Source organism: Psittacula echo (assembly GCF_963264785.1).
Source record: "Psittacula echo genome assembly, chromosome: 2".
NCBI lineage: Eukaryota > Metazoa > Chordata > Aves > Psittaciformes > Psittacidae > Psittacula > Psittacula echo.
Window position 1 is genome coordinate 83,399,224 of NC_137737.1, and position 17,549 is coordinate 83,416,772.

A 17,549-nucleotide genomic window follows, 5' to 3' on the forward strand; every position below is an offset into this window, starting at 1 on the left:
GTGGATAAATAAACCCCACATTTTTTTTGTATCAGAAAATGCAAAGCATAAGTGGACTTTGTATTTAATCTTTCAAAAGTAGCATAAGTGCAGGAATACTTTATGGCTGTTAGCATAATTACCTTATTTTTGTCCTTTAACAATAACATTAATTTATTACCACAATGCAGTTAGAAGAGAATAAATGCTCATATTAAGAAACAGTGAAATTTTTCTTGATAAATTCACATTGTTGCAATGCAGCCTCAGTCTTTATTACATCAGTCTTCTTATACTTCTCTGTTTAATGGAGTAGACTGCTAGTGGTGGATTGGTTACAGTTTGCTGCACATAATTTTAGCTCAGTGTTTGAAAACAGTGACAAAACAGAAAATGTGTAGGCTTACTTGGAAAATTGTATCATTTGGTCTAAATCTCGGTTGCTTAGAATCAGGTTGTGACAGCATTTTTTTCAAGAGTCAGTGAAAATTCAGCTGCTAAACTAGCTATTTTCTTATAGAATGCAAGGGAATCTGGAACAACTGTATTTTTCAGGAATGCATCAGGAGAATTTCAGAAGTATTGAAGGAATTTTTTAAGTGATTATTATTTTTCTAAGCAGATTACAAATCCCAAATCTTGGCATTGATGAAAAGTATCAGAAAATACTCCAAAACTATGGCCATGACATAGAAACAGTCTGTAAGATATACACTAAGCAGAAGCATGACCCTCCGCTGGCTCGTAATCTGCCTCCAATAGCTGGTAAGATCTTGTGGGCACGCCACCTATTCCATAGGATCCAGGAGCCCATGGAGTCTTTCCAGCAGCACCCAGCTGTTCTGCAAACACCAGATGGGAAGAGCATAATCCGCAACTACAACAAAGTAGCAAAAGTTCTTGTGAAGTTTGAAGTGATCTACCACAGGGGATGGCTTCAGCAGGTAAACCTGGTTTTGATCATGATACCTTAAAAAGAATGTGGTGGATTTTGTTGTTGGTAGACTACTAACACCTAGCTTTACAGTCCAGATTGGATTCCTGTTGTTTCAGGCCTCACTGAAACACTCAGAGCAATGTGAAGGAATTTCTGGTTAATAACAGTAGTCAGGTACACTGAGCTATAGACTCAGGAGATCTCCTAAGTGAAGGATGAAATGAGAAAAGGTACTTTATAATAAACAGTACTGCCTGTAGCTGAATTTAGGAGCAATAGATACTTCATTATAACTAAAAGGTTATAATGAAAAATATTTATTATGGAAAAGTATAATGAAGATTCACTGGTACCTACATCTGTGTCCTTTGATTAAATGATCTAGTGATCAGATTATCTGACATATACCATGCCTTGATGGAGCAGTCACATACATTCTCTTTTCGCCTTTTACAAAATAACTGTAGCATCCAAATCATCTCCCCTGAACTAGTGCTTTCCTTTGTGAGGTCCTAGTGATCTGTGGTCTGATTCTGATCTATGCTAAAAGTACATCTGGTTTCTCCTACAGCAGGGTCAAATCACATTGGCAGCCACATAAACTTGCTTAGCCTGCTTCAACCTTATATTTATTAAGTGAGAACAAAGAGAGGTAGATTTGAACACAATTTCAAGTTTTAATACGAGCACACATGCCTTGAAAATACAGGACAAGTATATCAGTTTTAAAATCAGTGGTCTTGTCTAACAGATGTTGAAAAACTCGACTACTGTTCAGTAGTCCTCTATTCTTGAGGCAAGGAGCACAGACGAATGTGGACATGAGCATTATAGAACACAAGGTGGAGCTCCTGCTCCACTTCTGAACAAAAGGAAAACCGGGTGTGTGTGGGGGCAATGTACAGTGGGGACTGCAAAAGAAGCAGAAAAAGTCCTGTAGCTCCTACTACTTTTTTATTCTTCTATGAAATGGAAATACTTAAGCTTAGTGTCACTTTCTGAAATTTCCAAACATTTTTCCCTCCTTTTGCCTGTTTGTCACAGGATGGTTATCACCTTGTTTAGGCTTTTTTTTTTTTTTTTTTTAGCAGATAGAATCAGAGAATCATAGAATAGTCAGGGTTGGAAAGGACCTTAAGATCATCTAGTTCCAACCCCCCTGCCATGGGCAGGGACACCTCACACTAAACCATGCCACCCCAGGCCTCATCCAACCTGGCCTTGAACACTGCCAGGGATGGAGCATTCACAACCTCCCTGGGCAACCCATTCCAGTGCCTCACCACCCTCACAGTAAAGAATTTCTTCCTTATATCCAATCGAAACTTCCCTTGTTTAAGTTTCAACCTCTTACCCCTTGTCCTGTCACTACAGTCCCTGATGAAGAGTCCATGTGGAAAACAAGCAAAAGGAGAAATGAGTTTATTCAAAAGATATCTAAAGAAGTTATGCAAGAATAATTTAGTTAATGAAAGAGGTTGTGTCCAGCCTTATAGCAGGATGTAGAATAAGTTTTAATGAAATAAGAGTTCAGATTTAAAAGGATTGAACTAAAAAAGCCTATGCCTCTGCTTTTGATGTTGGGCTGTGGAATGCAGCTCATGATATACAAGAACCAAGAGAAAAATGTCTGTGGGAGAAAGGACAGTTAACTTGTTAAGCATTTGAGGACATACAGATTTTGTTAATAAACTTTTGTTCTTCATTCATACAATATCAATCTTTATTGTCAGCAATATCTCATTTTAGTATCTGCCAAAGTGATATTTATGTCCAAAACTAAGTATTTTGTTGTACTAGCTTCTCTGATCAGGAATGATGGCTTTGTTTCCTGCAGATTGAATTAACCAAAAGAGGACTTGAGGCATCTCTCTTGGTAAAAGCACCAGAAACAGGAGAATTACTTGTGAATTTTGACCCTGAAATATTAACTTTAATCAGAGAAACAGATTGCATGGCTCACACGCACCTTGAAATCCCACCTTTTGCAAGTGTTATTCAACAGAAGAAAGACTGGTATAAGAAGATTGTCAACAATTTGCACGTGAGTTTATTTTAGTTATTTTATATATGTATAATGTACATTAAGATGTCTAGGTTCTATACATATAGAAGAGAAAATATGAAGTCCAATTATTATGCATTAAGAAAATACTGGAAAATCTGTTTTTTATCTCTATGACTTCTTGAGGCACTTTAAAAAAGAATTTCTGGACTTTGTGTTTTCTGTGAAGTCATTTCAAACATGCATGGGTTTAGGGATGTTCTACAGAACTTGGGAAAGAGATGAGGCTGGGAAGGAAAAGGGGCTTACACGATGCCTCTCTCCATTGCCTGCTTTCTAAACAATAAGCAATCTATCTCTTATCCAATACTGGAGTCACCATTGTTTACAGTTTGTTTTGAGAGGATAGCTGGGTGACAGGAACAGGTGGTATGTCTTTAAAAAGTGTAAAGCATCCAGCAAGTAGCAGCATAGTCGCTGCACCAGAGTTTTACACAGATATATGTGGAATAGCTTAAAATCAGAAGCTCAGACTTCCCTTTCTCTCATCTTTCAAATCGTTTGAGTGATTTTGTCTGCCTATGAACAGACAAGGTTTTTGATGACTGAAGTTGAGAATTCAAAGATATGTGTTTAGAAAACTGTATCTTCAAAGGTCTACTTGATTCTGAAATGAGAAAAAAAAGTCATATTAAGTCAAAGTTATTGCAAGGATTGTGTTATGCAAAACGTGAAACTAGATCAGCAGGTTAAAGATGCATTGGAAACCATCACACAGACACTAGCTTACTCCACACAGTGGGATGAGAGAGAGAATCTGGAGGTTAAAAGAGAAAACATGTGGGTTGAGACAAAGACAATTTAATAGGGAAAGCAAAACTGGCATGCATAAGCAAAGCAGAATAAGGAATTAATTTAACAATTCCTATCAGTAAATCCAGAGGAATTTTCTTAATTTAAATTATCATAAATATGTGTATGTGTGTCCTGGTTTAAGCCCAGTTTAATGACTGTTACAGTTGAACCTAGGACAATATGGAGATGTACAAATCATTGTATATTATCTAGTGCTTTAATTTTCTGTTAATTTCAGATGATGCTGGCAGAATATAGAAGAATTAAACTGAAAATACAACAGCCTATTGAGCAACTGGTGGCTCCTCGGTTAGCAAATGTAGACGACGCTATCCAACCAGGTCTAATGTTACTGACATGGACATCCTTGAATATTGAGAAGTATATTAATTCAGTTTTTTACAAGTTAAGTAAGTCACTTGCCTCTTTTCATTAACTTCAGCTTGTTTGTTTCTATATAACTGCAAGCTATATTATTAAACTTACTGTCCTTTATATGGTTTAACTTAATTGGCTTATGCATGAAAGAAATCAGAATTTTCATCTGTCCTTTATGAAACCTGTTTTTTAAAATGCCTTCTTTGTCTCACATAATTGTCAAACTTTTACTAATATGGAAGGGATGGCAGTTAGGATTAGATCAAGTGGTGGGCAAAAGTTTCTGTGTATTCTGAATTCAAAGAATGATAGCTAGTTTTCAAAAGAGCTCCTAGGTTTCAGACTTTTCCTAATCTTACCTTTCATTTCTGTAATGTACAATACAAGTTCTTGGAATAATATCTCTGGCACTGTCACTGCTCAATAGCTTTTCATATTAACCTTTTATTTTTTTAACATCAGTGACTTTAAAACCAACACATACACATCTTGGGCAAAAGCTTTGGAAAAAAATGAGCTTGTCTTTTCAAAAGATTATTGCAAGATTGCACTGAGATGCGTGTTGTTTCTGAAGAGACCAAGTTCCTTTTGATTCAGCTTAATTACTATGTCAAATAGATTTTGTTTTTTTGAAATGATATAAGTAGTTATAGTGGGAATTTTCATTAGTTGAAATAGCAAATTAAAATGCATTTTGGATGCTTACCTGATATTACACTCCATTTAATTCTGAGTAATACAAGTAGTTTCAGCCTGGAACAGGCACCTTGCTGGTATTTAAATTTCTGCATTCAAAGCAAATTGCTATTAAACTGTGAAAATTCTAGTGACTGTTTTCTGTTAACTATTATTTGACTTTTTTTGAAGGATAGATGTTTTATTTGTCAAAAGTTTCTGTTGTGAGTGTGTTCTCCGAGTGGTAATGAGTTCAAACTGTAGAAGTATTCCTAGACCTCAGCTGAGTTTTAATGTCTTTATGTTTGAAATGTGTATACTTTTATACATATATGCATATACATATGAGCTCACCTTATACACATTTATAATATTTTGCCTGTAATATCCTAGCATATGGTTAGTATATGATAAGGTGCATATGCTATGCAAAATTTAATTATGATTTCAGTGATTAACCTTGCTATAAATGTTTAGATATTTGAAATAAGCTGGTTAAGGTGTAGAATTCATACAAAATTAAATATGATTGTTTGTTGATGTAAAAGTTTAAGCAGAGCACAGCAAAAACTATTGTTTCAAAGTTCTAAGCTTGTCTTGAATCTTGTGTTTGCTTCAAAAGCTGGTCTGGAGTTATTGCTTGATCGAGTGAATGACTTGGTTGAATTTCGTATTGATGCTGTCCTTCAAGAAATGACTAGAGTGCCACTCTGTAAGTTGCCAGATGATGAACCACTGAGCTGTGAGGAATTTCTCCGAAAGACTAAGGTTATTAGATAAAAATTTCATAAAGAAGAGTTGGATGGCTTTGAATTAAGATATTTTCTTGGTTTTATGACATAAAACCAGTGCAGAATTAAGGAAGCATGCATGGGAAAGTGAAATAAGGGAATCCTCACTTGCTTAGCTGCAACCTTAAAAAGGAACAAAAATGCCAAATGCAAAGAGGTCTGAGTTCAAATGTTCTTTTCTGAGTTTGTTACTTTCAAGCCAACTACTGTATGATATTTCTTTCATGCTTTAATATTACTCAACTGAAAAGTTTTTCCTCTGTGATAGTATCTTTTTTTTTCATTGTTGTTTGTTATTTAATTCAATTCTTTTAAATGAGGGAATTGCCCATCTGATGCCTGTGAATAGGTCTATAACAAGTGCACTTTGTTGCCTGGGAGAGTAAATACTGTGCAATTGTTGGTGTACTGAATATCTTTGTTAATCCCAAACTCTCCTGAGTTGCTAATGGGATGTACAAAATATACTCAGAAGTGCCTAGGTGAAATTATTCTGGAAATAGCCCCTTCCTTCACCCCATCCAAATTCTGTTATGGTGACAAGGATTGACTGTGAGCAGTTGTTAGTCAGTTGAAAAGCTGATTAAACTTGTAATAAAATTGGCTGTCAGAATGATTTTATGAGGCAATACTGAGGTATTTTGGCATTTCAGGATATAATGTTTAACTTGTGTTTTATCCTGAAATAAACTTCGCTTTAGTAAAAATTGTAGAAAATCCTGTCGATAATCCCCATCCCTGGCCTCTTATAGCAATAAATACCGTAAATTAAAGTTTTTTTCTTACTATACTTAACTTTTTGGCCTTTCCTCTTTTGTTCCTTGTAACAGCCCACACTGTTGTTAAATACAAAGTAAGACTTACTATTTTATGCAGTGAATGGTTATTTTGTAAGTCTCACATTTTTGTAAAGTTTTATTGTTCACTTTTTGATGCTTTCCTGGTAGGGCTGGTACTATATTAAATGGAGTAAAAATATCTGAGTGTGAGCACAAAAACTTTCTCAACACTGTGCGACAACTGATACTGCTTAATCTTCTGCAAGAAAATGTGAGCTGCTACACAGCAATTACAACACCACAGCAGCAAACTGATTTGGGTTAGCAGAACAAGTGGTATACTAACCCCAGTTACGGGTACAATCAAAACAGTAACAGCATTTGTAAGCTTATTGTAGTTTTTAATTAGAAGGGACTGTAAATAAGTTCTATCATATAACAGGTGTCTTTAAGTTTCTAAACAAATTGCTGTAACAAAAATATTTAGACTGTGGAGAAAACCTCAAAGTACTTTGTTTAGGAGTAGCTGTGATATTGCAAATCAGATATGGCTTCTCTCTCAACTAGACTGAATCATTAGGAAGATCAAAGATTCTGTCTTAAAATTTAGAGGTGACTGAATATTTCTAATGGCATAATTTCTTCAATTATTGATTTTTAATTAAATGGAGGTAACCAGGTTTGATTAAACTTAAAGAAATAGGAGATAACAAGGAATAAAAAAAATATAAGGCAGTTATAGTTAAAAGTTAGGGTTTGCTAAAACATACTTAATAAGTTTTACCATAAGTATTAAATTCCCCCCCAACAATACTTTAATACATTTCTGAATTTTATTAAATCTAATTCTTTGATTCCTTTTCCCCCAGTTACTAATTTTCTTATTTGTTCTAATAGATTTTGGTAGGGTTTTTTTATCTCCTATCTATTTATAAATGGGAAATATGATTGGCTAAGACTCCTTTGGCACAGCCAAATAATGTAAAATGGCAATATTAAAATAAAGGATAAATCTTGTACATCTATATTGGAAAGTTAAGAAAATTAAGAAGCACTTACTTTTGGGAGCCCTTTAATAGAACTAGGCTTTATAAACACTGACTCATTATATTAAGTATGGATGAGCCATGCGATTTAAGAAAAAAGCCACAGCGATTTTGAAGGACATTTATGATGTCTTTGGCACAACAAAGAAATCCAACAGTAAATGGTTTGGAGCAAACTAATTGAAAAATAATGTTCCATATTGATCTTGCTTTTCACAAGTCTGAGGCCTTGACATTTGTGTTAATGAATGCTGCTGTGACTGTGAAATAGACATGAGAACTGGGAAGATAAGAACATGTATTGTTTTTGTTTGATAACAGGAGCTCTGTATAAGAGGTTCTCGGACTTTACATTCAAAAAGCTCACTGGTAGAAGATGCTGTTAATGAGTTGATTAACATGTTACTTGACACTGAGGTACAGGTCAGTAAAGAAGATACATCAGTTGTACCCACTGGTGAAGTAAGGGGAAAAAATACGGGTAAGAAGATTTTATTGTAGCCCTGTGGTTATGTTTATTTTGCATAGTGATAGTGTGTGTTGGGGGTTATCATAGCATAGCTGACTGAAGTATCAATCAGTATCTAATGTCTAAAGACTTTTCTTTGAATTTGCCTGAATAATGGATCATCTATAAATCATTTATCATCTGCTAAACAGATCAATATTATCAGTCTAACTTGCGTGTTGAAATGTTAATGCCATAGAAACAGCTGCTTGCAGGCTTCGCCTAATTCCTAGAGAAAGAATATAAGAAATGATATCTAAATCATGTCAGTTTGTACTGAGTAAAGAAGATGGATAGGAGTGAAAGGAATTCTACCCCAAGGTACAGATTACAAATGAGTATAATCTGCACTTCTGTAAAATTCAGCTGTTTTTCACAGATCTATGAAGCTGTTGCTTTATTGTGTTTTAAGTCCCATAAATTGATTTAACTAACTAGATATATGATATTTTAGCAACAGAAGAGGAAAGAAGATCAAAAATCTTGACTTCATCCCACAATTCCAGTGAGATATGGGCTGCACTGTCTCCTCCAGTAAAGAGGAAGAGAACAGATTTGGAAATATTAGAGAAAGAAGCCAATGAACTGCTTTCCTACTTCAATCATCGTAATATTGATGCCCTTTTGAAAGTCATTCGAAACACTTTGGAGACCATACGCAAGCGTATCCATGCATCTTCCACAGTCAACTTCTTAGGTGGCGATATTACAATACTTTACTCTATTAGGTCATAAAAAGAAAAAATTTACAAATGTAATATCCCCAAACTATATATATAAAAAAAGCCACATATGTAAAAGAAGGGAAAACACAGGGAGTTTGAATAAGCTGTCTTGTTAAACCACCATTGATAACATGGTATATTTCCAAAGGATTTTTTTTTCATGTGACAGTAGTAATGTGTCATTGCAATGCTGTTTCTCTTAGGACTGACTGTACTGTTCTGAAGCCAGATATTATGTTTGGAGCTGACTTAATAAGTACTTACTTACTTGACCTTGGCTTTTCCCTAAAACTGTATGAGAAAACAACAGAAAAAGATGTGCATAACTGTATCTCTTACTAATTGCCTTCAGTTTTTTCTGTACATTGTTATGAAACACTCTTCTGAAGTGTTTTCTTGTTCCATACTTTTAAGAAACAAATATAAAGACATTTTTGTTTGGTCTCTAGCACACAAGGCATAGAATAGTACGAGATTCTAAGGAGTTTTTGTGCCCAATTTAATATGCTGACAGGGAATACAAGCCAAAATTTTCTTTTATCAATCAGAGTTTAGCTGCATGGAACAAGTTAAAGAGGAGCTTCATGGAAAGAAATAGCAAAGCACTTAGTTTTCTCTTGTGCTGCTGTAGACTTTACATCTTGTAAATTACTCAGGAATCCTTTTCTTCTTAAGGAATTGCACTCAATACTCAACATTAAGATATATATATTCGTTTATATCATTACAGTGTACAGTCTGACATCTTGAAAGAAATGTGAACAACCTTTTAAATTTTTTCTTTTTTGTCTTTCATTTAGAAAATCACAATGCTTCTAAGAAGAAAAAAAGTGCCCCTCCTATAATTAGGACTAGTATTAACTTATCTATCCCTAATATCATTATGTCACCCTCTTTGGATGAGGTACAGCAGACACTTAATAAAGCTGTACATAGTATTGTGAAAGTAATGAAAGGAGTTGGACAGTGGAGCATGGAGAGGATATCAAAGGTTTGTGTCTTTTAACAGCCTCACTTAAAATTAATATTTCAAAACTACTGGGAATAATACATGAAATTTTATTTCTTCCTCAGAAGAAAATGATAGAGAAAAAAGTGGCTTTGTTACGGTGTGAGAGCAGAGACAGCGATTCTGATGGTGGAATGAAAGAGTCTGGAAAGAAAAATATCCATGGTAATTATGAACTCTGACATCACTCAATTTAAATGTTAGGTTAATGTGCTTACACAGGATATGTTGAAGCATATTAAATACAAAATGCATTAAAAGTGGTAGAATGAAGACTTCATAGATTTTAAGCTACCTTGGAGAAGAAATAGGATATAACAACAATGCCAGTGCTTCTCTTTGTGATTAGAAGCCAGGCTTACCTGAGAATACTTGTCTTTGTACGGATCTGAGTAAGGGGATTTTTTTTTGTGCCTCTCAGAGTGTTGTACTGCTTTGGGTTTTCTGAAGCTTTTAAAAGCTGCTGGGATGCCAGCTTCACCAGCACAGTAGAAACTGTGCATGAATTTGGAAAACAATTATAGTCACTATCACTACCCAAAACATCTTTCATGATTTGTCAGTGCGGTTTGTAACATGGCATGTTCAAGTAACATCGTAAAACTTGTGCTGAAATTCGTATTCAAAGGGTAAATTGAACTTAAACAAAACCTGGTACTGAATAGAAATATTTATACCAATTGCAGCATTGCTGGAGAGAGGATAATGTAGAGGATTGAATAGACTGAAATTTCTTGAAGAGTTTTAACTTAATCTGTTTTGTGATCAAACATGGAAATAAGATATTGAAGGCATTAGTTCAAGGAAGTTTAAGATGGTATCTTTGGGTGCTGTTTGCTTCCTGTCTGAAATGGTTTAGAAGCAAATCAAATTAATTGTTGTACTTTGTACTTCAGGTACTTAAAAAATAAACTGAGTCCTTTTAGGTTAGCTCCCTTTTACACACCTTAAAATTAGTAAAGAAATGCTTGAACCGGTTAAGAAATGAAATTGTTCTTTCAAAACTAAAAATCTTTCTTGCACAAGATGGAGTAAGAAAAGATAGCAAGTTCAATCTTCTGGACCTTTGCTAACTAGTGGACCTTCCTTTTATTTTTCTCTCCTTCTGAGAACTGGCTATGATCATCTTCTTAAATTTAATGTTAATTTGTATTTCAAATTGTCAGTTGTGATCTGTCCCACATTATTTCAGAAAATAAAAAAATATATGCATTTGCTCAAAGCTGACACACCAGTAAATCAGTTGGGTGAAGTATACAGAATAAACTTTGGAAGAGGTGAGAGAAAAGGAAAGATTATATTTGAAAAATTGGAGTGGAACTTGTTCTAAATTTGTCAGAGTACCTAGATGAAGCAAGTTTCCTAAAATGGAGAGGTTTATTAATTTGTGGCAATTATATTTGCCACCTAGACTTCTAGTTTCTGTTTTGATTAATAAGAGCACAACTTTAAAATGCACGCTTATTGAAAAATAGGTTTTTAGGTTTTGTCTATAAGAATTTACTTGTCCTGAACAATATATCTCTCCTATAAACTGCTTTTGAATTTGAATCTGTTTTTATAGATAGTCTGTCAGATGTATCATCACTCAGTTTGCCTGATCCGGTGCAAAGCCAGAACTACTTTAAGAGTGTTTCAGAGAACAAGGAAATTATTAAATTAGTCTCTTTACTCAGCACTGCTATCAATTCTACAAAAAGGGTAAGACAGTCAAGATGTTAATTTAATATCACTAGCCAAGGGATATTAATGTATTACTTTTAACATCCTTGAGCAATAAGGGTAGGCATTTAAATCAGTGATAAATCATACAAATGAAAAAATGTGGGATGGTAGATGGAAAACATGTGGCTGCAAATTTGAAAATATGTTTTGAAAGTGTAACATGGATTGTGTACTCTGTTCAAAAATTTGAGGTTTTGAATATTACATAAAGTAAAAATCAGATCTGATGAAAAACTTATCTCCAATTGCTGAAAACATCATAAAATAGCTCTAGGTCTGCATGAGTTGTATGTATTTAATATAGAACTGGTAGTAATTGTGCAAGTGTGTTAAATACAGTTTTACTCATGTAGAAATTCTAAAGAAGCCAGCATGATTTCTGGCCCATTATGAAAAGTTAATGAAGGGTTTTGGAAGAAAACTGGTTGTTGGCTTGGCATTTGTAAAGCACTGCATAGGATTTGTTGCTGAAGGTTAAGAGGTAGCTTAAGGGATATGCATAATTTCTTTGCCCTTTTCTTATACTATGCACTCTCTAGCAAACTGCAGGTATTGAACTGATATTTCTTTGGGGAATTCTGCAACAGTTCCTCCTGGGGCTAGTCCAACCTTGCAGTGGAGCCTTTCCAGGTGAAAATTTCTGACCCAAGGCCTTGTAACTTCAGTGGTATAAAAGCACAGCAAGCACAATGACATACAGGCTTGTGTTGAAGCATAAGGTGCAGTTGATAATGGTAGATAGTTAACTTGGTATTTTAATACTCAGCATTTTGTAATTGGAAATTTATCATTTAGCCAGGTTTAAATGCCTGCAAGCACTATGTTTATCATAAGTCATGATAAAGATTACCTCTTGTAGCACTCACTTCTCATTTACATGTTTAATTAGCTGAAGTGACAATGATTTGACTTTATCTGATATTCCAGAACTCCTGAGAACCAGAAAAATAATTATTGCACACTCCTTAATAATATGAAAATCAAAGATACCTGAATTGAGTGTAGAATTTAATGTTAACATCACCAATATCATACATGTAATAAATTTTATCTCATAACTGTTCTTGTTATTTTGGGCCCTGGAGCTCACATTTCAGTTCCTAGTTCAATAAATTGTAGGTAAGGACAAGTTTACTCTATCCTAGTCTTAATAGAGTATTTTACTCCCCACTGATTCTTAGGATTTTGACTGAAGAATCACTTCATTGGAAAAAATGTAACTGATTTGACAAATTGAATGTGATTAGCATACAGTTCTTGGCAAGCCTTGTGATTGTTAATGGAATTTGCTTTAGCTTAAATTTACCAGCTGCCTTATGTTTAGTGAAGTGATGCAACCTGCTTCACCATAGACTTCTTAATGTATTCCAACAAGCAGATGGTAAGAAATTAGATGTAATCTCTACATATAATACTGAGAATCTTTCTTTGAACTTCTAATGTGTTTCAGGAAGTTCTTATAGCTTTGGAGAGTTTTAGTTGTTACCACCACATATGGCAGAGGGACAAGGAGGAAACCATTGATAAATTCTTGATGGGAAACCCATTACTGTCTGAATTTGAATCTGAAATTCTGCATTTCCAAGACTTGGAGCTGAAAATCAGTTCTGAGCCTGAGTACATCTGCGTGGGAGCTATTGCACTGTACACTGGTAGAGTTCAGCTTTCCACTTCTTTCTAGAGATGTATGCTTTCTGACTCACAAAAGAAGGAGAGATATTGCTTAGTTTTGGGTGGGTGAACTACCTTAAAGATGGAATGGAGAAAGAGGAAATGGTTGTTCACTGTTTTGCAAATGCTTGCCAAAAAATACTAATGCAGGTGTATCTGTGAAGTTCAGCTGGAGTTCTTTCCCCCATCTAGATATTTTGCTCACTTACAGAGTGGATGGTAGATGTTCGCCTATCCTTCTGTCACTGACCCCCATAGGTACATATTTTATAGGAGTAAGATGCTACATTTGATTTATGTTGCTTTTCTCCTTGCCTGGCTCCATGTAATGAGACAGCTGAAAAGCATTGTAGTTAACATAGCTGATGAAGTGAAATATGCATGTTGCTGCTGATTCTCTTTTTGTCATGAAAGCCAGGCTTCAAATCAAATAGCTCAGGTTACACATCACCTGACTAAATTTTGCATGAGCATTTTAAATCAGTATAACAGCAAGGACAGTTAGAAACTGTGATGGACTGTAAGAAATGCATGCAAATGATTTTGAAGTGGATGTCAAATCTGAGGGAGCAGAATGATTTCTTCATTAGGAAAGAGTGTCAATGAACTGTCTATGATTATATCATAAGGCAAAGAACCAGAGAAACAATCTGGCTGTTGACACTTAATGGAGGTGAGGTAGTTCTGATATTTAATAAATCAGAAAGGTAAGCATAGGAAGAAGCACTGTGTAAAAAGGGACACAAGTGATTTCTGCACAGGGAACGAATAGGTAACAGTGTTGAAATTATATCCAGCTAGAACGTTATATAATGCTTGTGTTGGTATTGATTTTTGAATTTTTTGTAGAGAACTGAAAGGAAGAAGTTTGTATTTTATGTCATAACCTTAGAGAAATGGACTGGATTGTTGCAAAATTGGACAAAATTTCTCTCTAAAATTTTTTTGCCACTTGGTTCGACTGATGCTACAGGCAAAACTTAGAAAAAGTAAATAGTTGATGGACTGTTTGGTTTCATTAAAAGACAGATCTCTTTTGTCAGCTTCCATAATCAGACTTACTTTTCCCTCTCACATTATTTTTTTTTTTAAAGACTAGTTTTTGAAAAGATTTTAGACTTAGATGGAAATATGAACCAATTTGTTAGTGATGTATAGGACAGAAATTTCTATAATGATATATGAACAAGATGACAAGTGTGGAGTCCAGTCCCGTTTTTCCAGTAGGAAAGATGATATATTCTGAACAGATATAGGAAGTAAGCAATCCTGAATTGCAAGCAATCCTATAAACCACTCAAAGTTGTCAATGCAATTTCATGCTTTTCTATACATGGCATATGGGTAGTTAGTCTGAGAAAAGAACTGGGACCAAAGAGAACACATATTACAAAAAAATTAAAAGTACATCTTAAAAAATATCTGCAATATCTAAATATCAGTTAATTGTTCAATGTTTTTAGCTGATTTGAAGCTAGCACTGAGAACAGAAACCAAAGCCTGGGTGACTTTGCTGGGGCGTCATTGTAATAGGAAGTACCGAACAGAGATGGAAGCAATTTTGACTTTTATAGAGGAAACTGACAGGAAGTTAAATCGCCGCATCAAGGATCTGGATGATATAAGAATAGCCATGGCAGCTTTAAAAGAGATCAGAGAACTACATATCTCCATAGACTCTCAAGTTGGGCCTATTGAGGTAATTAACAGGAATGTTGCATGTATGGGTGCTGTTTCAAGAGAGCAATTATTTTCTGGGTTAAAACTTAACAGTGCTTTAACTTTGAAAATGTGTTAAATATTCAGTGGCAGACCTGTTGTGCTTCTGTAAACCTTTTTTATATGGAACTCTAATTAGGACAAATGTAGGCTTGTTGAGGTGAGGGTGGTTTAGAGAATAGTGCAGAAATTGAGTGATTGCGTTAAAAGGAAGATGAGGATACAGATATTTTATGCAAGAAACCTTTTGGTACTTTCTGGAGCTTTTTGGTGTTTTCTTGTGTAAGAAGTCTGCGTATGAAAAGCATTGATTTATTGATTTTCCTCTCTGTGTTTTTTTTTTTTTTTTTTTTTTTTTTGTTTAGACTACTGAAGAAGCTGATTATATGTGTGAGAGTGATTGATTTATCATTTATAGTATGGGCTGAAGTAAACATAAAATATTGACTTCCTTAAAGAAGTTCACTTACTAGAATATATTTATTGAGCATCTCTATGCAGTATGTTCTTGTATGTGCAAATAATGTAAATGTGCATACAGCCTTTCCATAGTCTGAAGAGTACAGCTAAGAAAGAATGTATCTCTCAGCCTTATAAGCTGTGAGGGTCTCCCTAGTTGTGTGAAAGCAAAAATAGGACAAGTATTTTATGGTGAAAAGAAAAGCATATTTGTTTCTGGAACCTTCTGTGAAATTTTCATAGGTAATGTGATCTCTTAGAAAATGACAATTTTGGAAATTCCTGGTAAGACATATCTTCATTTGCCATGTGATGTGTTTTTCACATAGTGGGGTGGCAGACAGATAGTTTTGCAAATTGCAATTTGATCGAACTGGAAAAGGTAAATGAAAATAATTCCACTTTATACAAAATTTTTCAGATGGACTGTTATGCCATAAGATTAATGTCTACCCACTTATGCTAATTTAGAGTAAGTGAATTACAGTTGCGTTTTCTGTGAAACCTGACTAAGGGTTTCAGTATGTAGAGTGTTTATACATTGGTGATACAAGTGAAGATCAGTGTTCAGAAGAAACAAATCTACATCAAGTAGATTTTTAAATAGATTCCTCACTTTGAATGATGAATGATTATAACATTTGAAATGGTTGCAATATCTCAGTTGTGGTAATTTTTGATGTAATTTTCTAATTTTTTTTTTTTTTTTTTTTTTTTTTTTTTTAACCATGAAGCAGAGCTTAAAGGTTTTTGTAGAACAGAAGGTTGCTTCACTTTTTTGAAGGCCCCTGCTTAGATGCTTTCTCGTGGTTCACCTCCCATAATATTCAGCTTGGGTTATGGCAGATAACTGACAATATGGATCGGAAAAATATTCTAATTAAAATAAAACTAAAATCTGTAGACTTCAGGAGTACTTTAACTGGAAGTAGCTTTTCAGACAGTCAGATTGCACTAGGACAAATAATCTATCAGAAAGCAGAATGCTATGTGAAAGATGAGTTGTTAAGGAGAGCTAGTTAGTTTTAATTTTGATGTTTCTTCCAGTTTGGTATTGGTTTGCCAATTGCTATGCATAAAGATGAGATTACCTTTTCCTAACATATGAATCTCTGTTCTTAAAAATTTTAAATCTTAACATACATATATGTGTAAAATTAACTTCACTTACCATTTTGCATATCCTGATTGAACCTTCTGACAGGAATCCTATGCTGTGTTAAACAAATACGGTCTTCTTGTGGCCAAGGAAGAGACAGAGAAGGTGGATACTTTGCACTACACTTGGGAAAAACTGTTAGTCCGTGCAAATGAAGTACAGAATGAGCTCATTGCTTTGCAGCCCAACTTCAGAGGAGAGCTTATTAGCACTGTGAAGACTTTTACTGAAGACTGTGTGCAGTTCTATTCAGATTATAATGAGGCAAGTGGTTTATTGTATTAGAGGAGTTTTTGAGGAGCAGTGAGAACATGAAAAGATTGTGGAGTTGACTAAAAGGGTATGCATCTGTCTGAAGATTATATTTGTTCTTGTTAATGTGGTATTTGAATTTCAGTGTAGGGCAGGCTTTGTTTAGTTTTTGTATGTGACTAAAGCATGTAATGCTGGTAACAGCTCTTAAAGATTAAGACTTGAAACATTTAGGGTTTATGATAAACAGCTAGTTGGCAGGAGCAAATGTGAAGATTGGGACTAATGAGAAATTGTTTTAGAATGCAAGAAAAATTTTCTCATGTTGGATAGAAGTAGAAATGACTTAAGCTCTTAAATTCTTTCTCAGTAGAATATGAATCAAGCTGAACCACTCTTGTATCATCTTCTAAGTAATGCTGATTTTTACTTGCCTAGACTTTACGCTGTTATGAAAACTACTGTATTAAAAGAACAATTAAATTGCCTTCTTTGTTCTTTAAAAAAGAAAAAAAAGTGCTTATTCTAATAGATAACTGTGATCTCTTTATTCAGTTATATCTGACATAGGGATATAATCCTGCAGCCACAAAAATATCTGAATTTAGCATTTAGAAAATGATGACTAGAAGGAAGTTGTGGCTATATTCATCCTCTAAATTAACATTTATTTATTTATTTATTTATTTATTTATTTATTTCTTTGTTTTAGAATGGGCCAATGGTGGTTGGTCTACACCCTCAGGAAGCCAGCGACAGGCTTACCATGTTTCAGGTACTGCTAATTCTAAGGCTTTGCTTAATAGTTATTACAAGTAAATTAACACCTGTAGGCTCTGAGAATGAATCAGAGCAGTTGAACTAATTTTCATTGGTA

The 17,549-nt window shown here is 34.5% G+C and overlaps 1 protein-coding gene across 1 annotated transcript in view; it reads left to right on the forward strand.

The window, feature by feature from the left end:
• The window catches only part of DNAH5 (dynein axonemal heavy chain 5), a gene marked incomplete at both ends in the record, with an annotated part of 118,037 nt that overhangs the window by 20,269 nt on the left and 80,219 nt on the right, over positions 1 to 17,549 (forward strand). The window contains 13 exons of the mRNA XM_080639444.1: positions 602 to 923; positions 2,754 to 2,960; positions 4,015 to 4,186; positions 5,452 to 5,597; positions 7,767 to 7,926; positions 8,408 to 8,650; positions 9,479 to 9,669; positions 9,753 to 9,852; positions 11,252 to 11,388; positions 12,863 to 13,064; positions 14,547 to 14,782; positions 16,466 to 16,684; positions 17,385 to 17,447. Of these exons, the coding sequence (XP_080495570.1) occupies positions 602 to 923; positions 2,754 to 2,960; positions 4,015 to 4,186; positions 5,452 to 5,597; positions 7,767 to 7,926; positions 8,408 to 8,650; positions 9,479 to 9,669; positions 9,753 to 9,852; positions 11,252 to 11,388; positions 12,863 to 13,064; positions 14,547 to 14,782; positions 16,466 to 16,684; positions 17,385 to 17,447 (2,398 nt within the window). The remainder of the gene's footprint in view (positions 1 to 601; positions 924 to 2,753; positions 2,961 to 4,014; positions 4,187 to 5,451; positions 5,598 to 7,766; positions 7,927 to 8,407; positions 8,651 to 9,478; positions 9,670 to 9,752; positions 9,853 to 11,251; positions 11,389 to 12,862; positions 13,065 to 14,546; positions 14,783 to 16,465; positions 16,685 to 17,384; positions 17,448 to 17,549) is intronic.